This window comes from Oncorhynchus keta, chromosome 21 (assembly GCF_023373465.1).
Source record: "Oncorhynchus keta strain PuntledgeMale-10-30-2019 chromosome 21, Oket_V2, whole genome shotgun sequence".
Lineage (NCBI taxonomy): Eukaryota > Metazoa > Chordata > Actinopteri > Salmoniformes > Salmonidae > Oncorhynchus > Oncorhynchus keta.
Genome location: NC_068441.1, coordinates 36,256,050 through 36,282,502, shown reverse-complemented (window position 1 = coordinate 36,282,502; position 26,453 = coordinate 36,256,050). Strand labels below are relative to the sequence as shown.

The 26,453-nt window shown below is 43.3% G+C and overlaps 1 protein-coding gene across 1 annotated transcript; it reads right to left on the bottom strand.

Moving 5' to 3' along the window:
- Positions 1 to 1,187: 1,187 nt before the first annotated feature.
- On the bottom strand, positions 1,188 to 26,023 carry LOC118400516 (serine/threonine-protein kinase 38-like). The gene is made up of 14 exons (XM_035797454.2): positions 25,862 to 26,023; positions 20,671 to 20,807; positions 18,868 to 18,919; positions 18,680 to 18,802; positions 18,410 to 18,493; positions 12,105 to 12,228; positions 11,691 to 11,845; positions 11,214 to 11,316; positions 7,924 to 7,985; positions 4,386 to 4,503; positions 4,109 to 4,232; positions 3,797 to 3,892; positions 3,531 to 3,625; positions 1,188 to 3,348 (listed from the first exon to the last, which is right to left on the bottom strand). The coding sequence occupies exons 2-14, from the start codon at positions 20,799 to 20,801 to the stop codon at positions 3,191 to 3,193; spliced, it is 1,425 nt and encodes a 474-aa protein (XP_035653347.1). The 5' UTR covers positions 20,802 to 20,807; positions 25,862 to 26,023; the 3' UTR covers positions 1,188 to 3,190.
- Between the last annotated feature and the right edge of the window lie 430 nt (positions 26,024 to 26,453).

The following is a 26,453-nucleotide window of genomic DNA, read 5'->3' as shown; positions in this document are numbered from 1 at the left end:
ACATACAGACACGCACACATACAAATACAAACACGACACGCACACATACAGACACGCACACATACAGACACGCACACATACAAACACGCACACATACAGACACGCACACATACAAACACGCACACATACAAACACGCACACATACAGACACGCACACATACAAACACGCACACATACAAACACGCACACATACAGACACGCACACATACAAACACGCACACATACAAACACGCACACATACAAACACGCACACATACAGACACGCACACATACAGACACGCACACATACAGACACGCACACATACAGACACGCACACATACAAACACGCACACATACAAACACGCACACATACAAACACGCACACATACAAACACGCACACATACAAACACGCACACATACAGACACGCACACATACAGACACGCACACATACAGACACGCACACATACAAACACGCACACATACAAACACGCACACATACAAACACGCACACATACAAACACGCACACATACAAACACGCACACATACAGACACGCACACATACAAACACGCACACATACAAACACGCACACATACAAACACGCACACATACACACACACATACAAACACGCACACATACAGACACGCACACATACAGACACGCACACATACAGACACGCACACATACAGACACGCACACATACAGACACGCACACATACAGACACGCACACATACAGACACGCACACATACAGACACGCACACATACAGACACGGATTTGGAGGATGTTTACAGCATATAACCAGACCTACTAGTGTTCAGTTGTCTTATTAATACTTTACCCCCATGTGTTATATTAAGTGTGTGTTAAGTGTGTGTGTGTGTGCTGTTTTCTTTCCTTTTATGGCTGATTACATTTTATTTGATGGAAAGTGTTTATATGAAGGTTGCCGTTCAGTATCATAGTTTAAGGTTATGTACATAGTTTAAGGTTATGTACATAGTTTAAGGTTATGTACATAGTTTTTCTTCAAAGAATTTGTTCCAAGAATTTCACAGCTGCAGAGGAAATTTGAATAAATATATTGACGACTGAACTAACTTTAGGATTTTGTGTTTTGCCTAATAGAACCTAAAGTTGACATCTTATATAAGGGATGGCTGTCCTGACAAAGACATACACATGAAGCCACAGACAGTATGCCACAGAGTTGTAAGAAACTTTTATTGAATGATGATATCATTTTAGCATTTAAAGCTTTTTTCTTTACAGAGAAATGTGGTTGAGCTGAATTACATTCAAAACCTCAGAAGTATTCAATAAGACACACACTCACATCTATGCATAGTATACTGTGTGTCATCCAGCAGAGAGGAATTATTGCGGTTTATACATGTAGTCATTTGCATATGGATATCTGTTAAACACATCAGCAGACATAATGGAAAGTATTGTACCGCCTGTTTGTCACGTGTACCTTTTCAAACAGCACTACAGTAGTAAGGCTGCGTTTACAAAGGCAGCCCAATTGGTATCTTTATTCCACTTATTGGTCTTTTGACCAATCACATCAGATTCTTTTCACATCAAATCAATATCAGAGCTGATCTAATTGGTCAAAAGACCAATTAGTGAAAAACTGACCAGAATTGGGCTGCCTGTGTAAACGCAGCCTGTGTGTCTATCATTCTAAGCAGCTGCTCAGGGCTTACTTCTCCGGCAATAAAAACACCTTAAAGCACTCGAGTGAAAACTACACTTCAACGTCATTCAGTCGTCCATCTGGAAAGGACACTTTACAAAGATATTACTAAAGGGTAACTATATGGGAATTACCTTTTGTAATGACCTTTAAGCATAAGAAGTTACATAGCACTTAGCATTGTATTCTCTTGAAAATTCTAAGACTTTGAACAAATGGTTAGTGTTCCATAGCTGTACTACTACCAGATGGCATAGTAATTAGATGATTTACTAGTTACTCTAGTAAAGTCTCCTGTAGTTACTCCAGTAAAGTGAGAACAAGTTTACACACACACACCTGAAAGTGCTATAAACACAGATATATGCAAGTTGAAATTCCATATTTAGGGAAGTTCTAAAATGTACATGAAATTCATGAATAACCAGCGTTATTCATAAAACAGTGGTACCTTTGTGAGTTAAAAATACTATATGGAAAAAAACTGAAGACTAAAATAAGAATCCCTTCTTTAAATACCAGCTTTAGAAAGTCCAGCTGTAAGAAAAATCAAGTAAGTTGTGAGAGCGAAAGTCCAGATCTTTCCATCATGCAATGAAACAACTTGACATTAAAGAAGGGGGGATTCAAATGTTAAACTACTGTACAGCTCCTGTAGTTCTTTGGGTAAAGGCAGATTCAGACAGCTCAACATACACACACAACCAGCATTAGTTATATCCCTGAAAACTAATACTATTTCAATCCAACAGCATTTAGAATCAACCTTATTGAAAATGTCTGTATTATACAAAATTAGAGAAGAAAAATAACAGGGCACAACAAATGCAGTAAAGGAGAAGTGCTTCTTGCTTATATTTCTAGAGGAGTAGCAAGACCACGATGGAATTTTCTGTCCTTTGTTGAAAATTCTCACTCACTAACTGGTGACATCACAAAAATCCCCAAAATAGAACCCTAAAATAGCAATCGTCTAACTCCTCCCTTGAAGGCAAGCAGTGATCTGATGACATCACAGGGGAAGTGATACAGACTGCTGGGAACCTGCCAGCTCCCAGAGAACAGTAGAGACGTTTTCCTATGAACAGTCTGACTGGTTGAGGAGAGGAATAGGGAGAAGGTTCTGGAGGGGCACAAAGGGGCGGCTCTACGGCTGTTCAGTGCTGCTGGGAAGGTTAAAGTTAGGCTTCAGCTTTGAGACATTGGGTCCTACTCAATCAGAGCTGCTATCCCGGTTTCTAAGATCAAGTTTTACATTCGCAGAAAAGTCAAACAGTGGTCACAAGCGTTTATTCACAGGCTATAATGAATCCTGGTTCAGGAGGCCTGCAGGGAATTGACTTACCCCATGAACACAGTTTAACTGAACTGTCGAAATAAACAGATATTTTGCTTTTTTCATATTTGTGGTAATATGAAATAGAACAGTGAAGTGAAGGCATCTGGGTGTTGCTGGGAGGTGAGGGGTTCAGGGGGCTATTGCAGCGAAAGTTATTGGGTCACAGTTCATCTCTTACTTCCCTTCATGTAGGAAGGGATGGCTCCCCTGGCTGTCAGGCCCTCAAAGCGCTTGTAGGTGTAGTTGATAAAGACCCAGTCCTTATTCTTATAGTCAGCCTCGGCTGCAGCTGCTGCTGCTGGGGACTTGGTGGGAGCTGCTGCAGCTTGGGAGAGAGAAGAGGGAGAGGAAAGAGGGAGTGGAAATAGATCAGGAGAAAGGGAGAGAGCTTTATAGTTGATAGTCACAGGGTATACTGTACAACCACACACACACACAGAGTCAGAATAATAATCAACTGAGACACAGAAAAATAGTTTCTGCTGAAACTGTCTGTCTTTCTCTCACCTGTGGGTGAAAGGATGTCTGACTCAGGGAACTCGTCGAAGTTTGACGTGTCGTCGATGCTTTTAATCTCAATGGGGATCGCTGCAGGCCTCTCCCTGTGATGGGAAATGAGAGAGGGAGAGGAGAGGGGGGAAAGGAGAGAGGGAGACGTGAGGACAGGGTGACAAATGCAAAACTGTAGTGAGGCCTGGACATTTGGACCACTGAGGTATAAAAACCTCATTGATTTAGATATAAACTGTTCCTTGTGAGTAGTCCCTGTGTACCTGATGTGGTCATAATCGACTCCCTCAAAAAACAGGTTTCTCTTGATCTCCTCCACTCCTGTCGCCCCGATCCGATGGTCTCCCTCACAGCAGAACCTAAGCAGTAAAATAGACATGTTTAGATCCTGAGAACAACCACAGAGGGATATAGAAGTGTGCTTGCCATAGATAAAGAACTAGCTTGAGATTACATTGTAACCATTTAGTTGATGTTCATTCTTCTCAAGAGCAACATGCTGTACAGTAAGCTACAGAATGTTTATTAATCTCGCTCTATTTTTCAACATGTTGATATGTAGTACTGGTGTTGACCTGAGGATGAGATCCTTGGCCCTCTCTGAGATAGGTACTTCTGGAGGGAACACCAGAGTCTCCTTCCAGTTCATCACTTTTTTATAGGTTTCCTGGGGCGTCTCTGAACAGAAAGGGGGGTAGCCTGGAGAGAGAGAGGGACATTTAGACAGCAATCCTAATTCAATCATAACTTGCGTCAAACTGACATCAATGCATGATTTACACAAAGGTTTCAGTTACTAATGCCACTCTTAAGTTAGGGCCTGTGTTTCCAATCAACAGATATCCCTCCTACCAATCAACATCTCATACATGATGACCCCCAGGCTCCACCAATCACAGAGCTTGTTGTATCCAGTCTGCATGAACACTTCTGGGGCAATGTAGTCTGGAGTTCCCACAGTGGAGAATGCCTGAGAAATGGTGAGAGGAGAGGACAGGGGGGAAATGAGAGAGGGAGAGGGGGGGAAATGAGAGAGGGATGGGGGGAAATGAGAGAGGGAGAGGAGAAAATGAGAGAGGGAGAGGAGAAAATGAGAGAGGGAGAGGAAAGAGGAGAAAATGAGAGAGGGAGTGGGGGGAAAATGAGAGAGGGAGAAAATGAGAGGGAGAGGAGAGGGGGGAAAGGAGAGAGAGAGGGAGAGGTTGAAAATGAGAGAGAGGGAGAGGAGAGAAAATGAGAGAGGGAGAAAATGAGAGAGGGAGGAAAATGAGAGAGGGAGGAAAATGAGAGAGGGGGGAAATGAGAGAGGGGGAAAATGAGAGAGGGGGGAAAATGAGAGAGGGTGGAAAATAAGAGAGGGAGAGGAGGGAAAATGAGAGAGGGAGAGGAGGGAAAATGAGAGAGGGAGAGGAGGGAAAATGAGAGAGGGAGAGGAGGGAAAATGAGAGAGGGAGAGGAGGGAAAATGAGAGAGGGAGAGGAGGGAAAATGAGAGAGGAGAGGGAGGGAAAATGAGAGAGGAGAGGAGGGAAAATGAGAGGGGAGAGGAGGGGGAAAGGAGAGAGAGAGGGAGAGGGGGAAAGGGGAGAGAGGGAGGAGGGAAAATGAGAGAGGGAGAGGAGGGAAAATGAGAGAGGGAGAGGAGAGGGGGGAAAGGAGAGAGAGAGGGAGAGGAGGGGGGGGAAAGGAGAGAGAGAGGGAGAGGAGGGGGGGAAATGAGAGAGGGAGAGGAGAGAAAATGAGAGAGGGAGAGGAGAAAATGAGAGGGGAGAGGAGAAAATGAAGGGAGAAGGGGGGAAAATGAGAGAGGGAGAGGAGAGGGGGGGAAATGAGAGAGGGAGAGGAGAGGGGGAAAATGAGAGAGGGAGAGGAGAGGGGGGAAAATGAGAGAGGGAGAGGAGGGGGGGAAATGAGAGAGGGAGAGGAGAGGGGGGGAAATGAGAGAGGGAGAGGAGAAAATGAGAGAGGGAGAGGAGGAGGAGGGAGAAGAGAGAGAGAGAGGGAGGAGAGGGGGAAAGGAGAGAGAGGGAGAGGAGAGGGGGAAATGAGAGAGGGAGAGGAGGGGGGTGAAAATGGGGAGAGGAGGGGGAATGAGGAGGGAGAGGAGGGAAAATGAGAGAGGGAGAGGAGAGGAGGGAAAATGAGAGAGGGAGATGAGAGGAGGGAAAATGAGAGAGGGAGAGGAGGGGGGGAAATGAGAGAGGGAGAGGAGGGGGATGAGGGGGAGAGGAGAGGGGGGATGAGAGAGGGAGAGGAGGGAAAATGAGAGAGGGAGAGGAGAGGGGGAAATGAGAGAGGGAGATGAGAGGAGGAGGAAATGAGAGAGGGAGAGGAGAAAATGAGAGAGGGAGATGAGAGGAGGGAAAATGAGAGAGGGAGAGGAAAAATGAGAGAGGGAGAAAATGAGAGGGGAGAAAATGAGAGAGGGAAAGGAGAGGGGAGGAAATGAGAGAGGGAGAGGGGGGAAAATGAGAGAGGGAAAGGAGAGGGGAGGAAATGAGAGAGGGAGAGGGGGAAAATGAGAGAGGGAGAGGGGGGAAAATGAGAGAGGGGGAAAATGAGAGAGGGGGAAAATGAGAGAGGGAGAGGGGGGAAAATGAGAGAGGGAGAAAATGAGAGGGAGAAAAATGAGAGAGGGAGAGGACAGGGGGAAAATGAGAGAGGGAGAGGACAGGGGGAAAATGAGAGAGGGAGAGGACAGGGGGAAAGGAGAGAGGGAGAGGACAGGGGGGAAAGGAGAGAGGGAGAGGACAGGGGGGAAAGGAGAGAGGGAGAGGACAGGGGGCAAATGAGAGAGGGAGAGGACAGGGGGGAAAGGAGAGAGCGAGAGGACAGGGGGAAAGGAGAGAGCGAGAGGACAGGGGGGAAAGGAGAGAGCGAGAGGACAGGGGGGAAAGGAGAGAGCGAGAGGACAGGGGGAAAGGAGAGAGCGAGAGGACAGGGGGGAAAGGAGAGAGGGAGATGAGTAGAGAGGAGAGAGGGTTAAGGTGCCTGCAGACTAGGTTCTTACTGCAATATTACTGTATGGCCCTCTTGAGACACCATAGCAACAACATAGCCAGTAACACTGCTTCAAAATAGTCAGAATTAATCTAAGATATATCAAGAAATCTGTAATAGATGTTGACGTTTTTGCAGAGGAGGTCTTAGTCGGGAAAAAACCTTGAGAACATCAAAATGTCACAAAATGTGACTTACCTCTATAGCCCAGACAGTAAAACAACCTCCATAGCCCAGACAGTAGAACAACCTCCATAGCCCAGACAGTAAAACAACCTCCATAGCCCAGACAGTAAAACAACCTCCATAGCCCAGACAGTAAAACAACCTCCATAGCCCAGACAGTAAAACAACCTCCATAGCCCAGACAGTAAAACAACCTCCATAGCCCAGACAGTAAAACAACCTCCATAGCCCAGACAGTAAAACAACCTCCATAGCCCAGACAGTAAAACAACCTCCATAGCCCAGACAGTAAAACAACCTCCATAGCCCAGAGAGTAAAACAACCTCCATAGCCCAGACAGTAAAACAACCTCCATAGCGCAGACAGTAAAACAACCTCCATAGCCCAGACAGTAAAACAACCTCCATAGCCCAGACAGTAAAACAACCTCCATAGCCCAGAGAGTAAAACAACCTCCATAGCCCAGACAGTAAAACAACCTCCATAGCGCAGACAGTAAAACAACCTCCATAGCCCAGACAGTAAAACAACCTCCATAGCCCAGACAGTAAAACAACCTCCATAGCCCAGACAGTAAAACAACCTCCATAGCCCAGACAGTAGAACAACCTCCATAGCCCAGACAGTAAAACAACCTCCATAGCCCAGACAGTAAAACAACCTCCATAGCCCAGACAGTAAAACAACCTCCATAGCCCAGACAGTAAAACAACCTCCATAGCCCAGACAGTAAAACAACCTGTAGCTCACAAGTTAAATTTGCATTACCAGAAAAGTCCTGAATTTACCAAATCGACCTCAGACGTTTCTCTAACGATACCATACACTTGCTGCGGAAATGTAACTGACGTAACAGTGAGTGTGCTGTATATCTCCTTACAGGGACAGGATTCCAACCACCTGCACATCAGATGTGTACTGTACTGTGTCTGTGCTCCTACGCTGCCCTTCCTCACTTCATCCAGAGACAGTCTCTACCGAACAACAGGCTATCTAGCGTGACAAAATGGATTTTCTTTGGAGCTGCTCTACTCTTTCACATGAGAGAACACTTTTTCCTATGATTAAATAAACACAACCAACACGTTTAAAAAACAGAGGTCATTGTGAAACCGTATACTACAGTCATCCGGGTTGTGTTTATGAGGAGGTTTAAGGGAAGCTGAGTAGTTATTGAAGGTAGCCAGAGCTCCATGACACCCACCAGCTGGCGTCTGTTCCTCTTCCAAGTCTCTGCTTTCCTCTTGGAGTTCATGTACTGAGATGCTGTAAAGAAAACATTATTTGTCACAGGCACAACTCAATTACAACTACACACATCGGTGGAAAATGTACAACAAATCATGACAAATAAGTGCCTTCAGAAAGGATTCATACTCCTTGACTTATTCCACATTTTGATGCGTCACAGCCTGAATTCTGTGTCACAGCCTGAATTCTAAATTTATTAAATAGATTGTTTCTCACTCATTTACACACAATTTCCCATAATGAAAATGTGAACAAAATGTTTTTAGAAATGTTTGTAGATTTATTGAAAATGAAATACAGAAATGTATAATTCACTTAAGTCAATACATGTTAGAATCACCTTTGGCGGCGATTACAGCTGTGAGTCTTTCTGGGTAAGTCTCTAAGAGCTTTGCACACCTGTACAATATTTTCCCCATTATCCTTTTCAAAATTAATTGTTAGATAAACATTTTCAAAACTGTAACTCAGCCGCTGAGGATCATTCACTGTCCTCGGTAAGTAACTCCAGTGTAGATTTGGCCTTGTGTTAGGAAAGCAGCCTGAAACAGGTTTTCCTAGGATTCTGCCTGTGCTTAGCTCCATTTAGTTAATGTCTTTTATCCTGAAAAACTACACTGTCCTTTACAAGTATACCTATAATACGACGCAGCCACCACTATGCCTGAAAATATGTGGAGTGTATTGTGTGTTGTATTTGCCCCAGACACAACACTTTGTACTCAGGACAAAAAGTGAATTACTTTGCCAAATGTTTTGCAGTATTACTTTATTGCCTTTTAGCAAACAGGATGCATGTTTGTATTCTGTACAGGCTTCCTTCTTTTCATTCTGTAATTTAGGTTAGTATTGGGGAGTAAATACAATGTTGCTGATCCATCCTCAGTTTTCTCCTATCACAGCCATTAAACTCTAACTGTTTTAAAGTCACCATTGGCATCGTGGTGAAATCCCTGAGTGGTTTCCTTCCTCTCCGGCAACTGGGTTAGGAAGGATGCCTGTATCTTTGTAGTGACTGGGTGTACTGATACACCATCCAAAGTGTAATTAATAACTTCACCATGCACAAAGGGCTCCCAAATGGCACAGTGGTCTAAGACAACCTGGTTCGAATCCAGACTACAGTGGGGCAAAAAAGTATTTAGTCAGCCACCAATTGTGCAAGTTCTACCACTTAAAAAGATGAGGCCTGTAATTTATATCATAGGTACACTTCAACTATGACAGACAAAATGGAGAAAAAAAAAACAGAAAATCACATTTTTAATGAATTTATTTGCAAATTATGGTGGAAAACAAGTATTTGGTCAATAACATAAGTATCTTAAAACTTTGTTATATACCCTTGGTTGGCAATGACAGAGGTCAAAAGTCTTCACAAGGTTTTCACACTGTTGCTGGTATTTTGGCCCATTCCTCCATGCAGATCTCCTCTAGAGCAGTGATGTTTTGGGGCTGTTGCTGTGCAATACAGACTTTCAACTCCCCCCAAAGATTTTCTATGGGGTTGAGATCTGGAGACTGGCTAGGCCACTCCAGGACCTTGAAATGCTTCTTACGAAGCCACTCCTTCGTTGCCCGGGCGGTGTGTTTGGGATCATTGTCATTCTGAAAGACCCAGCCACATTTCATCTTCAATGCCCTTGCTGATGGAAGGAGGTTTTCACTCAAAATTTCACAATACATGGCCCCACTCATTCTTTCCTTTACACGGATCAGTCGTCCTGGTCCCTTTGCAGAAAAACAGCCCCAAAGCATGATGTTTCCACCCCCATGCTTCACAGTAGGTATGGTGTTCTTTGGATGCAACTCAGCATTCTTTGTCCTCCAAACACGACTAGTTGAGTTTTTACCAAAAAGTTATATTTTGGTTTCATCTGACATTCACATTTACATTTAAGTCATTTAGCAGACGCTCTTATCCAGAGCGACTGACCATATGACATTCTCCCAATCTTCTTCTGGATCATCCAAATGCTCTCTAGCAAACTTCAGACGGGCCTGGACATGTACTGGCTTAAGCAAGGGGACACGTCTGGCACTGCAGGATTTGAGTCCCTGGCGGCGTAGTGTGTTACTGATGGTAGGCTTTGTTACTTTGGTCCCAGCTCTCTGCAGGTCATTCACTAGGTCCCCCCGTGTGGTTCTGGGATTTTTGCTCACTGTTCTTGTGATCATTTTGACCCCACGGGGTGAGATCTTGCGTGGAGCCCCAGATCGAGGGAGATTATCAGTGGTCTTGTATGTCTTCCAATTCCTTATAATTGCTCCCACAGTTGAATTCTTCAAACCAAGCTGCTTACCTATTGCAGATTCAGTCATCCCAGCCTGGTGCAGGTCTACAATTGTTTCTGGTGTCCTTTGACAGATCTTTGGTCTTGGCCATAGTGGAGTTTGGAGTGTGACTGAGGTTGTGGACAGGTGTCTTTTATACTAACAAGTTCAAACAGGTGCCATTAATAAAGGTAACAAGTGGAGGAAAGAGGAGCCTCTTAAAGTTGCCTCTTACAGGTCTCTGTGAACCAGAAATCTTGCTTGTTTGTAAGTGACCAAATATTTATTTTCCACCATAATTTGCAAATAAATTCATAAAAAGATCCTACAATGTGATTTTCTGGATTTTTTTTCTAATTTTGTCTGTCATAGTTGAAGTGTACCTATGATGAAAATTACAGGCCTCTCTCATCTTTTTAAGTGGGAAAACTTGCACAATTGGTGGCTGACTAAATACTTTTTTGCCCCACTGTATATCACAACCAGCTGTGATTGGGAGTCCCACAGGGCAGCGCCCAATTGGCCCAGCGTCACCCGAGTTTGGCCAGTGTAGGCCACCTTTGTAAATGAGAATTTGTTCTTAACTGACTTGCCTAGTTAAATAAATAACAAACAAAAAAGATTCAATGTCTGCTTTTTTTTTAAACTCATCTACCAATAGGTGCCCTTTATTGTGAGGCATTGGAAAACCTCCCTGGTCTTTATTTGAATCTGTGTCTGAAATTCACTGCTCAACTGAGGGACCTACAGATCATTTTATGTGTGGGTACAGAGATGAGGTAGTCATTCAAAAATCATGTGGTATTGTGTGTTTAGGCCAGCGACAAAAAAAAAGAAGATTGAATCAATTTTATATTCAGGCTGGGAAAAGTCAAGGGGTGTGAATACTTTCTGAAGGAATTGTATACTGTAAGTTGTATAGTTTTATCAACTGAAATGAATCACGTATGGCTTTATTGTTGTACTCACTGAAGTCATTGGAGATGCTGTGGTTGAGGTTCCTGTAGAACTCTGTCCGATGGGCTTTCTTCAACCCTGTACACAGGCCAAAGTCTGACAGCTTCACATGGCCCTGGAAAACACACACGGTTAGCTGTACTACACTACTTCCTGTGGATGTTTCAGTAATACTGTGCGACAACACCAAAGAGTGTTTCTGAAATCACACTTCCTGTGGATGTTTCAGTAATACTGTGTGACAACACCAGAGAGTGTTTCTGAAATCCCACTTCCTGTGGTGACTGTGAAACTGTGTGTGGATTTATTAATCTAGACAGGGTCGACAGACAGCATTATAATGTGGTGATCTGATGTCACTCTCATGTCTGTGTGTGTGTAATGATGTCATTTCAACCATAATTAAACCTGTGTGTAATGATGTCATTTCAACCATAATTAAACCTGTTTGTAATTATGTAATTTCAACCAGGTAGTGTGTATGTGTACCTTAGAGTCCAGCAGTACATTGTCAGGTTTGATGTCTCTGTGTATGAAGCCCATCTGGTGTATAGAGTCTATGGCCAGTACCGTCTCAGCCACATAGAACTGAGTCTCCTCCTCTGACAGAGTATCCTTCTTCATCAGCAATGTCATCATGTCACCTGCAGGGGATGCAACACAGACCATCAGCATCACACACAACTGCAAACATGGACATGGACAAACATAACACCCACATCTCCAGCAGTGGAGGCTGGTGGAAGGAGCGATAGGAGAATGAGCTCATTGTAATGGCTGGAATGTAATGCATGGAACAGAGTCGAACATGTGGTTTCATATGCTTGATACCTTCCATATACTACATTCCAGCCATTACATGAGCCCATCCTCCTATAGCTCCTCCCACCAGCCTCCACTGACCTCCAGGTAGGAACTCCATGAGTAAGTAGAGGTTAATCTTGTCCTGGAAGCTGTAGAACATCTTGACCACCCACAGACTGTCTGCCTGCACCAGGATGTCCCTCTCAGCCCGGATATGGCCCACCTAACATAGAAATACAACACAGATCATGCAGAATTAACAGACATATTCTCTCTACACTCATTAGCACTGAGTGAATAGTGCTTTTTCAGGTCGCTCATTTTCGATTCGATTAATTTAAAAAAAAAAGTTTTGGTTACGATTATTTTTAAACATTAAATTAATTAAGAAATAATGACATTAAAACTATTTCAGATTTGATTTTTGGAAATTCCAAAGGAAAAAATATTGAACATTCAACTGCCAAAACATTGACAATTTTCCATTGTCTCTGTCAGGTCCACACTGAGCAGACATCAATAAATACAATATTTAAGTTGTGTGTATAACTTCCTTTTATATTTCATTACTTTATTATTTTCCATTCCAAGTCATCATCTCTGCTCAGGCAGTAGCAACCAGCCAGCGAGACAACGCTATCTCTCCTCGGGCAGTAGCAACCAGCCAGCCAGACAACGCTATCTCTGCTCGGGCAGTAGCAACTAGCCAGCGAGACAACGCTATCTCTGCTCGGGCAGTAGCAACCAGCCAGCCAGACAACGCTATCTCTGCTCCGGCAGTAGCAACCAGCCAGCGAGACGCTATCTCTGCTCGGGCAGTAGCAACCAGCCAGCGAGACAACGCTATCTCTGCTCGGGCAGTAGCAACCAGCCAGCGAGACGCTATCTCTGCTCGGGCAGTAGCAACCAGCCAGCGAGACAACACTCTCTCTGCTCGGGCAGTAGCAACCAGCCAGCCAGACAACACTCTCTGCTCGGGCAGTAGCAACCAGCCAGCCAGACAACACTCTCTCTGCTCGGGCAGTAGCAACCAGCCAGCGAGACAACGCTATCTCTGCTCGGGCAGTAGCAACCAGCCAGCCAGGCAACCCCTCTCTGCTCGAGCAGTAGCAACCAGCCAGCCAGGCAACGCCCTAGTAGCAACCAGCCAGCCAGACAACGCCATCTCTGCTCGGGCAGTAGCAACCAGCCAGCGAGACAACGCTATCTGCTCGGGCAGTAGCAACCAGCCAGCGAGACAACGCCATCTCTGCTCGGGCAGAAGCAACCAGCCAGCGAGACGCTATCTCTGCTCGGGCAGTAGCAACCAGCCAGCGAGACAACGCTATCTGCTCGGGCAGTAGCAACCAGCCAGCGAGACGCTATCTCTGCTCGGGCAGTAGCAACCAGCCAGCGAGACGCTATCTCTGCTCGGGCAGTAGCAACCAGCCAGCGAGACAACGCTATCTCTGCTCGGGCAGTAGCAACCAGCCAGCGAGACAACGCTATCTCTGCTCGGGCAGTAGCAACCAGCCAGCGAGACAACGCTATCTCTGCTCGGGCAGTAGCAACCAGCCAGCGAGACAACGCTATCTCTGCTCGGGCAGAAGCAACCAGCCAGCCAGACAACGATATCTATGCTCAGGCAGTAGCAACACACACATACACGCACACATACACACACACGCGCAGTACTAAAAGTTTACTTGTTCAATGAATCGGAAGAAGAAAAAGAGTTAGATGTTTTCTGTAATCCATTATCTCACTAGGAAAAACTTAGTAGTAAACTGTAGTTCTGACTGCGCTATTCTTTCTTTTTGCAACATGAAATCACTATCAGTTAGCATGTGGAACATTCAGGGCCTAAACTCATCAACCTATCAGTTAGCATGTGGAACATTCAGGGCCTAAACTCATCAACCTTTGGACTGAAGAGTTTAGCACTGGAGTTAAATCTTAAAGATGTTGACATCATCATTCTGCAGGAGACATGGTGTAAGGCTGACATTGTCACTCACTGCCCCACAGGCTACAGAGAGGTAATCATTCTGCAGGAGACATGGTGTAAGGCTGACATTGTCACTCACTGCCCCACAGGCTACAGAGAGGTCATCATTCTGCAGGAGACATGGTGTAAGGCTGACATTGTCACTCACTGCCCCACAGGCTACAGAGAGGTAATCATTCTGCAGGAGACATGGTGTAAGGCTGACATTGTCACTCACTGCCCCACAGGCTACAGAGAGGTAATCATTCTGCAGGAGACATGGTGTAAGGCTGACATTGTCACTCACTGCCCCACAGGCTACAGAGAGGTAATCATTCTGCAGGAGACATGGTGTAAGGCTGACATTGTCACTCACTGCCCCACAGGCTACAGAGAGGTCATCATTCTGCAGGAGACATGGTGTAAGGCTGACATTGTCACTCACTGCCCCACAGGCTACAGAGAGGTAATCATTCTGCAGGAGACATGGTGTAAGGCTGACATTGTCACTCACTGCCCCACAGGCTACAGAGACGTAATTGTGCCGTCACAGAAACACAGCTCTGTCAATAGAGGCAGAGACTCTGGAGGATTGATAATTTGGTACAAATCCAAACTACTAAATCGAATTGATCCCCTCAAAATTTGTAAATATCACATCCGGTTAAAACTGAAAAACATGAGATATTCCCCACCCTTGAGGAACAGACGTGCCATTTCCAGGCTCAGGGAAATGTGCTCATCTGTGGGGATACAAATGTGCACACAGGACCCCTACCTGATCTAACGACCACAAGGGGGGACAGCTTTATTACAGGCCGTACTGTTTCTAACTGTCTTCATCTCCCCATAGAAACAACAGTGACAGCACCATCAACAAAAACGGAAGGGATCTGTTGCAGCTCTGTAGAAGCCTGGGTCTGTACTTTGTCAATGGTACGTTACGGGGGGACTCTATGGGGAGATTCACCTACTGCTCACCTCTTGGCCACAGCACAGTAGACTATATGATCACAGACATTGACCCCTTCTCTCTCAGCTCATTCACTGTCAAGCCACTAATACCTCTGTCTGATCACAGCCAAATTACCTTGTTCCTCAAAACCACACATTCACAGCCCAGACGAATACCAGAAAGCAACCAGTAACCAAAAAATGCAAACACTCTTAGATAACTTTCTGGATACCACACCCACTCAGAGTATAAAAAAAAAAAAAAAAAAAAAGATATATTCAGGAAAAATGCAAAAGAAGCACAACTGAAATTGATTTTTTTTTAAAGAAAGAAAAAAGACCAGATGACAACTGTTTGATGCAGATTGTAAAAGTATAAGGAAAAAACTTAGAACACTATCCAACCAAAAGCACAGAGACTCAAATAATTGTTAATTACGCCTTAATTACTGTGAGACTTTAAAACTCTATAAACGTACACTCAGAACCAAAAAAGCCCAGTACAACAGCAAGCAGCTGACACTAATTGAGGAGTCCATAAACACATCAACTTCTGGCAAAATTGGAAAAACCTAAATAAGAATCGAAACTAGAGGAATTAGAGATACAAAATGGCCAACCCATTTTAAAACACTACAACACTGTTCAAATTGACACAAACGCAGAACAATGCCAAATTCATGAGAAGTTTAATGGAATTCATGAGAAGTTGAATTACTGACCAGATGCTCAATAAGAAACTTCAGGCCCTCACATTTAAAAAAGCATGAGGACCTGATGGCATCATAAACAAGATGCTCAAATTAACTAGTGCAACATTTCAATTGGCTATATTGAAATTGTTTCATTTGATACTGAGTGTAAGTTATTTCCCTGACATCTGGAATGAAGGACTCATAACCCCAATCTTTAAGAACGGAGACAAATTTGACCCTAACAATTAGAGGCATTTGTGTGAACAGCAACCTGGGGAAGATTTTCTGTAGTATTGTAAATGTAAGAGTTCTAAACTTCCTTAATAAGCACAATGTCTTGAGTAAAAGCCAAATTGAATTTATACCAAAACATTGCATGACCGATCATATTTACACCCTAGACACCCTGATAGATAAACATGTCTACCAAAATAACACCGAAATATACGCTTGCCTTATCGACTTCCAAAAAGCATTTGACTCTATTTGGCATACAGGACTGTTCTACAAAAGTATTGAAAATGGTGTAGGGGGTAAAATATATGACATAATTAAATCAATGTATACTGTCAATACATGCAGTATTAAAATGGGCAAGAAAACAACAGAATTCTTTGACCAGGGAAAGGGCCTTCGCCAGGGTTGCAATCTGAGCCCTGCACTCTCCAATATTTACATCAACGAATTGGCCACTATTCTAGAAAATCCACGTGTGTTCTGGTGTTAGTCTCCACAATTCAGAGGTTAAATGCCTGCTCGTCGCAGATGACCTGTTCCTGCTGTCACCCACAGCACATGGCCTACAGCAGAGCCTAGACCTGTGAGAGCAATACTGTCAGACCTGGGACCTGGCAGTAAACCCCAAAAATACAAAAATAATGATTTTCCAGAGAAGATCCAGATCTCAGGGAATTAGTTCTCAATTGGTACAAAATATATAGAGTACTGCACACACTGCAATTACTTATGTTTAAAAATAAGCTCAATTGGACACCTTAATGAGGCAGTGAATTAATTGAGAGAGAAAGCACGCAGGTCATTCTACGCCATTAAAAAGCTCATTCAGGCCTCCCGAGTGGCGCAGTGGTTTAAGTGTGCGATTCTGGGTTTGAGTCCAGGCTCTGTTGAAGCCAGCCGCAACCAGGAGACCCATGGGGTGGCGCACAATTGGCCCAGCAAGGATGTTCTTGCTGTTTTCCGGGTTAAGTGGGCATTGTGGCAAGAAGCAGTGCGGCTCAGTGGGGTCGTGCTTCAGAGGACGCACGGCTCTCGACCTTTGCCTCTCCCGAGTCCGTACGAGAGTTGCAGAGATGAGACAAGACTGTAACTACCGATTGGATACAACGAAATTGGGGAGAGAAAGTGTAAAAAGTTTGTAAAAAATAAAAAAGAAGCAAATTCTAATTGAAATACCTATTAATATTTGGCTACAACTAATTGAATGCGTCATTGAACCAATTTATGACAGCGAGGTGTGGGGTCCACTTGCAAAACAAGATTTCCCCCAATGGGACAAACACCCCATTAAAATCCTGCATGCAGTGTTCTGTAAGATTCTCCTACATGTCCAGGGGAAAACTACAAACAATGCATGCAGGCCAGAATTAGGCCAACACCCACTAATAATAACAACTAAAAAGAGCGCAAATAAGTTTTAGAAAAATCTAAAATACAGTGACCCCCTCTCATATCATTACCAAGCCCTGCAATGCCAAGAGCTGAGCATTGAAAAGAGCCCCCTCATCCAGCTGGTCCTGTGGCTGTTCACAAACCTGTTCTACAAACACAATGAAGCCTCGGGACCCGAACATCCAGTCAATCAGAATAAACCAAATTACAACACAGTCAAAATAAAACTACACTGCTTATTGGGAAACACAAGCACAAAGCGAAATGCAGTGCTATCTGGCCCTAAATCAACAGTACACCGTGGCTAACTATTTACCCATGGTTACTGATCAAAACCTTGACAAAGTACAGCAGAACCTGGCTCCCTGTAGAGGAAAGGCTGTGCAACCACTGCACCACAGCAGAACCTGGCTCCCTGTAGAGGAAAGGCTGTGCAACCACTGCACCACAGCAGAACCTGGCTCCCTGTAGAGGAAAGGCTGTGCAACCACTGCACCACAGCAGAACCTGGCTCCCTGTAGAGGAAAGGCTGTGCAACCACTGCACCACAGCAGAACCTTGCTCCTTGTAGAGGAAAGGCTGTGCAACCACTGCACCACAGCAGAACCTGTCTCCCTGTAGAGGAAAGGCTGTGCAACCACTGCACCACAGCAGAACCTGAGACAGATCTGCATTTCCTGACAACATTTAAAAAATTTATAAAACAATTAGAGACTGTCATGTCCCCAAATTGGAAACCCTTATTCAAGATTTCAAAGACCTCTCTGATGAGAGTAGGCTACCCATCCTGTTGAGGGAGGACGCAGAGAGCTGTGGGTTGGCAGCGCACTACATTGCTGCCTGCCATAAGATGAGGAACAGTGTCTAGCAGACCAATCAACCTGCACATGTCCTTTATGCTTATTGTTATTGTTCAATGTATGGTTATTCTGACCCTTGATTATTGTTATGACTCGTCTCGTTGACAATATTGTAAATCTCCAAAGTAAGTTTGGCAATATGTACATTGTTACATCATGCCAATAAAGCAAATTGTATTGAGAGACAGAGAGCAAGACGGAGAGAGAGCAAGAGAGAGAGAGACAAAAGGGAGAGACGGAGAGACAAAAGGGGGAGGCAGAGGGAGACAAAATGAGACTGAGAGGGGGAGACACACACACCTGTTCCTTCTCCAGCATGTCGGCCTTGCGCAGGATCTTCATGGCGTAGATGTGGCCTGTGTCCTTTTTCTGGACCAGACGCACCTGGAAGTCAGAGGACAAAGGTCAGAGTTGAGCCAACATGGCAGCAAGAAGTTCACGAGGTCATAGCCAATGCAAGGGCATTTACACTACCGTCATCAATACATTTTCTGAAACAGTGGATTAGGCAGTTGTGCGTTTTTTTTGTTCAGACGTGTTCAGAATTCTAATAGCTCCATGTATGCTTACCTCTCCAAAAGCTCCTCGACCAATCACCTTGAGGGACTCAAAGTCATCCAATCCCAGCCTGGTTCTCTTCAGCCTCAGGAACTCTGTCTCCTTACGCGCGTGCTGGGAGCGCCGAATACGCTTCTGCAACACAGGTTGTGTGTAAGTGTGTGTGTGTGAGCATGTGCCACTGCTAGAACTATACTCACCTCTTCATCAGGCAGCCCCTCCTCCTCCATCACCATCTCCAGCTTCTGTTGCCTGGCAATGAAATAGGGGTTGAGGGTCAAGAGGCAAAGGTTATGGTCAAATATGCTGATTCAGGAAGACGCCTCCCAACCTACTGATCACTACACTACCTGCTGTTTCATTTCTACAGGACAGTTATGGAGGAACGGTAACATAATTGGAATGGCCCATTCATACATTGTCAAAGAGAAACAAACCATAAACATTGGTGGGTAGGTTGAGCTGTGATCAATGTTCCCTCCAAGCTGCATGAGAGCGCGGGTGCACAGCTCCCCCGGGACTGCCCCGCAGAAGAAATAGCAGCCAGCGTAGAGAAGCACGAGACTGAACTGCACTCAACTTTCTAGAGTTTTTCCCGTTACTTAACACTATCAACGTTTCCCTTTACTGTGGGAATTAATAAATAATAATAAAAGCCACTTTCAATGCAACAAACCGAAACAAAATAAACTATGCAAGACTTAGCATGCAAAACTAACTATGCAAGAGTTTTTGTTGTAAGCAGAACAGAGTAGGATTCTATTGCATTGACAGGCAAAACTGAGGCCTGTACTCTTCACAGACCGGTAAGCCATACCTCAGATGGCCTATATGCACATAGACCATTGCCATATATGGATCTGTGCCATTCACTTTGAACTGGACTGTGTTTACAGCATGAGAAGTCGTGAGTTGATCCGCGTGTTTTGAGATCAAAGCTAGAGCTACATGTAGCCAGGTGTGTACATTTGACCTTTACTAGTTAGGAACTTATTAACATAGTTATAGATCATTTGTAGCCAGCAATGCGGGAGTGGTTGCTCCCTACAAGATCACAAAACATGTGCATTTCTAGTCATCTTTGAAAAGCGAGTCAGGTAAAGAACATTGTTGTATTTTGAGACTGGCTTGAATACGCTATGTAGCCAATAGGCAGAAGGTAGCATTATTTGTCTGATTCTCTGTAATAATGGTATAGGAATAATGATGCATTTTATTTAGTGGTTTCTTGCATCAAACAACACAACAACATTTTCAGTCACCTTGTCTGAAAGACAACTGGAATAAACAGGTTAATGTCAAGCCATGATGTTTTTTCAAAAGTCTCATGGAATGTAGGCCTACATTGAACACCACATATTGGCTGCAACTGTAGGCTGTAAAATTCAGCAGCTATTTCCATGTTAAAATGTTATGGGATGCATTTTCTCCATCGTTGTTGATGGTAGGCCACTCTGGTAGGTCTACATTATGATCAAATACCCACAGTAGCCAACTTGACCAAACGGGTACAGCTTCAGTGTTCACAGCAAGAAGTTGCACAGAATTTTCACAACATTCAAGTTTGCGCTCAGCAGACCTTAAATTCTCTCAGTGCCTAATTTTTTTTGAGGGAACATTGGCTGTAACTGGGAGTTTGCTTTGGGCATAACTTCCTTTTCAGACGTCTGTAACAGCTTCTAGTCCCTGAGCTAACTGTATAAAACACTGTCTCTCTTTTCCTTTCTTTCTTTTTCTCAACCACACACATAATCTCTTCCTAATAAGGGGTTTCCATAAAGAAATGGTGTAATAAAGTTACAGTCCACCAACACACACACACAAACTTCACCAGGCAGTGTGGGGCTCTAAGCAGAGAGATCACGTGATGTGTCACACCTCTACTGTCTTCTCCTCATTTGTGGCAAGCCACTGTGCTGCCTTCTTAGCTTCTGACATGTTTTCAGGAATCATCTTTGCTTTTCAGAGTTCCAGTTTGTGTGAGCATGGTGCAGAACACCCACCTCATCTCTCTCTCCTCATGCTGGTCTATCAGGTTACAGTAGAAGTTCTCCAGGGTCACCATAGCCATGTTCACTCTCTCCTTGGTGTGGTTACTCATCGAGGAACATGAGGAATGACCCCTCGTTGCCATGGTTACCTACCCCCACACACACACACACGCACACAGACACACACACACACACATTAGTGTAAAGTGTCCTATGCCCTACTGTCTACAGATGTCCCCTATTATGTAGCCTCCAGCTGGTCACCACATCTCTCTGATGGATATGAGTGATAAATAGCATAACTGATGGCGCTAAATTGAACCACAAATTCACAATAAAAATTATACCAAATTGATTCATTAATTTTTGCACCTTTCAAATATCATACCATGAAAAGATGCCCATATTATGCCAACTTAAAAGGTGGGGTAAAATAATTGGTTATTCTATATTACAGTGAACTTTGAGTGCATATAAGTGAAGTTTTCCACAAACCAAATGGCAGGTAGTAAATCATTAATACGGTGTGATGACTATTGCCTAATTCAATTTTAACACAGGAAAAATGGATGGTAAATATTCTCACGTGTTCCACTAGTAGATCAACAATACAGTGTGATTAACGCGAGGGTGCAAAGCTGGCATCAAAGCAAAGGGTGACTACTTTGAAGAATCTCATATATATTTTGATTTGTTAAACAATTTATTGGTTACTACATGATTCCATATGTGTTATTTCATAATGTTGATGTCTTCACTATTATTCTACAATGTAGAAAATAGTAAAAATAAAGACAAACCCTGGAATGAGTAAGTGTGTTCAAACTTTTGACTGGTACTGAATATATATATATGAATTTATATATTTTAAGAACTCAGTCCAGCTTTCAACTTCCTCTTGAAAGTTGTAATAATAGAATGCATAAGGTGCTATTTGGGTAGTGCATCAAGTTTTCCTCTTAGAGAGCTATTTATATATTGTCATAAATGTCCAAGTCAACTATCTCATATCAGCTAATGTTTTTAGCTAGGTTTTGTTAGCCTATACAGTTTGTTCTAATGTTTGATTCACTCAAATATCACATGAATAGACATTAGAAATTGCAAAATGTATAGAATTGCAAGAAAATGTGCTTAAAACTGCCAAATTGTCTCTGCACCCCCGTGCCAAATGTGTAATATTGACAGAAATAAGCTTTAAACCTGCAACATTTTCTCTCCGCTAACAAGAGGGGTGTGAACAGCAGAATGTTCCCCAATGCTGGAAGAGGGTCCTGAGTGAAAAAGTTTGGTAACCCCTGCTGTAGAGTAGGAATGATGGAGGGGAAAACTAAATGGCATTTTTCCCCCACCAGAAAATAGTATAGGGGATTTCAAAAGGCTTCTAATCTTATGCCTATATTTATATAACTCTGTGTATTATTGCAGAAAAAAATGTATTTAAACTTTGTAAAAGTTAGGGCAGGGAGGAAGGGGTGGGTTATAACCATGTATATTGCTTTATTCCAAATGGACACCTACTCCCTAGGCACTTCAAGTAGATCTTCTCCAGTCCACTCATGTACAATTATTCATGTACAACACACCTATACAATTATTGGCACCATTCACAAACCAATTGTTAATTCACCACAAAATCAACATCTCAGTCTCCTGACTTTATTCCCATTTCAAACCTGTGGTTTCAATTCAAGAGGGGGGCCCATAAGCGCAGACGAAGGATATCAAGGATCTGGAAAGAACCTGTATGGAGGAATAGAGGAATACAGATCGCTCCTAATGTGTTCCCTGCCCGGCCAATCAGAGCAATTTGGGGAGAAAGGCCTTGGTCAGGGAGGTGACCACAAACCCGATGGTCACTCTCACAGAGCTACAGAGTTCCTCTGTGGACATGGGAGAACCTTACAGAAGGACAACCATCTCTGTAGCACTCCACCAATCAGGCCTTTATGGTAGAGTGGCCAGACGGAAACCACTCCTCAATAACAGGCACTTGACAGCCCGCTTGGAGTTTGCCAAAAGGCACCTAAAGACTCTCAGGCCATGGAGAAACAAGATTCTCTGGTCTGATGAAACCAAGATTTAACTATTTGGCCTGAATGCCAAGCATCACGTCTGGAGGAAACATGGCACCATCCCTACGGTGATGTATGGTGGTGTTTTTCAGTGGCGGGGACTGGGAGACTAGTCAAGATCGAGGCAAAGATGAACGGAGCAAAGTACAGAGAGATCCTTGATGAAAACCTGCTCCAGCGCGCTCAGGACATTCAAATGTCTGAATATCCTTGAGTGGCCCAGCCAGAGCCTGGACTTGAACCCGATCTAACATCTCTGGAGAGACCTGAAAATAGATGTGCAGCAACACTCCCCATCCAACCTGACAGAGCTTGAGAGAATCTGCAGGGAAGAATGTGAGAAACTCCCCAAATACATGCGTGCCAAGCTTGTAGCGTCATACCTAAGAAGTCTCAAGGCTGTAAACGCTGCCAAAGGTGCTTCAACACAGTACTGAATAAAGTGTCTGAATACTTATGTGAATGTAATATTTCAGGGTATTTTTATTTATAAATTAGCAGAAATGTTTTAAAAAACAGTTTTTGCTTTGTCATTATGGGGTATTGTGTGAAGAGTGATGAGGGGAAAACTGTTTTCCTCAATTTTAGAATAAGGTTGTAACGTAGCAAAATGTGGAAAAAGTCAAGGGGTCTGAATACTTTCCGAATGCACTGTATATCTTTTTTGCATATATATACACATATTTTTTTTTATACATTTCCCTTTATTATTTTCCCCTAACTCTACCTCCCCTAATTGGAGTAAACCTAGTGGGCAACAATACTTAGGCTTCTACTTCCAGCTTATACATACATTTTACAGACATGGTAAATGGTACACTTTCCATTAGTTATCTATTTTGTTGTCTTTTTTCTTTTCTAATCCCACCGTTCAGCTACCCTTAAGCCCGCCTATTTATCTCTAAAAACCATCCAGTCTTGACTTCTACTTGCCATATATTTTTCAACTGTGCTGTGATGTTTCACAAAAGTTCTGAACCTGTCTATACGCATAGTTCCACAGATTCTAAATTAAAGATGAACACCTTTACAAAAAGTACTATTATATTATTGATCGACTGACCATGGCTTTTCAAGACACCCAGCAGAGCAATTTGCAAAGATAGCTTTAAATGAATGTTGTGATTTTTCAACCGTTCCTGAATCTGCTACCAAAAACAAGCTACATATGGGCAGTACCAAAACAAGAGATCAAATGATTCTGTCTCTTCGCAGCTAAAGCTGCAGAGCTGGGATGGTTGTATCCTGCATATATATATATATATATAAGATTATTATGGTTGCAAGAATTCTGTATAATTTAAATTGAAAAAAGTGTTTAAATCCAGCGTTGTTTTGTGTATCAGTTCATAAACCCTTTGCCATAGAATCAGCACATCAAATATCTCTTCCCAACTATTTTGCAACCGGTCTGACACAGTCAATTATTTGGTCCTTAAATGGAACTGGTATGCTTTTATATATTTGCTAAACTCAGTGTCAGATATGCAGCTGCTTTGTAAAAAAAATGTATGGCTTTTTCCCAAATTCATTTATGATCAGATACTACAGTTGTAACTGATTTTGCTGCTCTAAATGTTTACAATTGCTAGACAACTTTAGCACAGTCCCAAACTTAGACTATCCTCTTTTTTAACAACAGCCTGTATAGAAATCAAAATGTATCCGGTGCTGCAGCATCTGCTCAGTCGTTGTCATGCTGTTGTGGTATTTAAAAAAAATGTCTGCTCGTCTCCAGTCATGAGGTGTGTTTATATTTTTTTTCTCAGACTGCAAATAAGATGATAGATTCATGCAGTGCAATTATTATAACGTAGTTATTTTCAACTCTACCCTTGTCCTCAGTGGTCTGCAAATCCACAACAGTCTGGCTACTTTGTAATGTAATGCTTACAAAACAAAGTACATTTTCTGAAGCTTCATATCTAAGGCTCTGTTCTGTCCTAGGAGTGAGGGTAAACGTAGGCATGTTCTCTGCTATCCACTTTATGTTTTGATTATAATTTTGGGTATGGGGGGGGGGTTCACTTTCTCATTTTCAAGCGTTCAGGGATGGTCTGGTAAAAATATATTTTCCTGAAGGGAGGGCCATCCATGTTCATTTTCAGAGGTCAACTGTTCTCCTGGTATCGTTCATTATAAATAATGTACAGTCCCTAATCGGTTTTTAACATAATTGCAGCCAACAGTACTTTGCAGTGACAGCACGTTTGAAAGAGGGAGTAGGGGGAGGGAGCCCCCCCCCCGATGTTCCTATGCTGTCCCTTAAGACAAATAGTCACATTCATTTCCAGTTGGTAGAGCATGGCGCTTGTAACGCCAGGGTAGTGGGTTCGATTCCCGGGACCACCCATACGTAGAATGTATGCACACATGACTGTAAGTCGCTTTGGATAAAAGCGTCTGCTAAATGGCATATATTATTATTATATATTATTTCTATAAAGCCCCACAGTGGAGTCGCCTCTTCCTAGAGAGATTTAAACGGTTATGAAAACGTCATGACAGGGTAAGCCTACACGAAACACAGTCCTTATTTTAAGTGTTTCTAAAATCCCCTATGGGGAAAATGAATGGTGAAAAACATTTCCTTGTTTAACCGCTAGGTTTTATGGGTATTACGACTCACACTGTGGTATTCTGTGGACAAAACACACACATATGTCCCCTGTCTCTTTCGCGAATGTTGAATACAATTCAATTTGAACTTGTTGTCCGTCGATTTTTTCATTTTGTGTGTAGAAATTGTACTTTCACACCGAATCTAAAACGAGGGTCTCTGTGTGTGGCTATCACGATTTGTATCACACGCACAAGACGGAAGTACCGCGATGCATGAACAACTTCAGTAGTTGAACAAAACGGAACTCAACAGCGTTTGGAATAAACACCATAGAGCCTTTGTTTTACTATTAAAGACTATTGTGATCACAGTGTGATTGTCAGACAGGAGAGATGAGCCTTTGTTTTACTCTTACGTTATCTAACATTATCACAACTTTTCTAAAGTAGCCGAAATCTCCATATCTCCCACGCAAACTACCAATAAAACAACGTTCATAAAGTAAGTTCCTATGGTACATCTACAACGTGTACATGATCATTGTGAAATTAAATGTTACTCTCACCTCCTCTGATATGGTATTAATCGTTGAAATTCAATTCGGATCTGCTCCTCTCGTCTGATGACGTTCGGTATCCACTCGTAATTACGGGAAGTGAAGTGCCCCTCCCCGCGGAGTTCCAAATTATCCCGGGCCATGTTCGGGTGGGCTACTCGGGTCATATTCAGGTAACGATGATGTTGATAGTCTGACCCTTAGAATTCAAAGAGGAATGGCAGAATTATTTGGGTTTCAAATATTACTATAACATACCCTACTTTGTGATGAAACCTCAAAGATCCATTTAAATTGTATTTGTCACATGCGCCGAATACAACAGGTGTTGTAGACCTTACTTTGAAATGATTACTAAAAAAAGTAAAGTGACTATGCATAGATAATAAACAGCTAGTAGCAGCAGAGTAAATCCCTCTAAAGATGAGGATTCCCGAGTGGCGCAATACAAGAGCAGTCTCTACAGTCCCTGGTTCGAATCCAGGCAGTATCCCATTGGGCTGCGGACAATTAGCCCAGCATCGTCCAGGTTTGGCCGGGGTAGGCCATCATCGTAAATAAGAACTTGCTCTTAACTGACTTGCCTAGTTAAATGAAATAA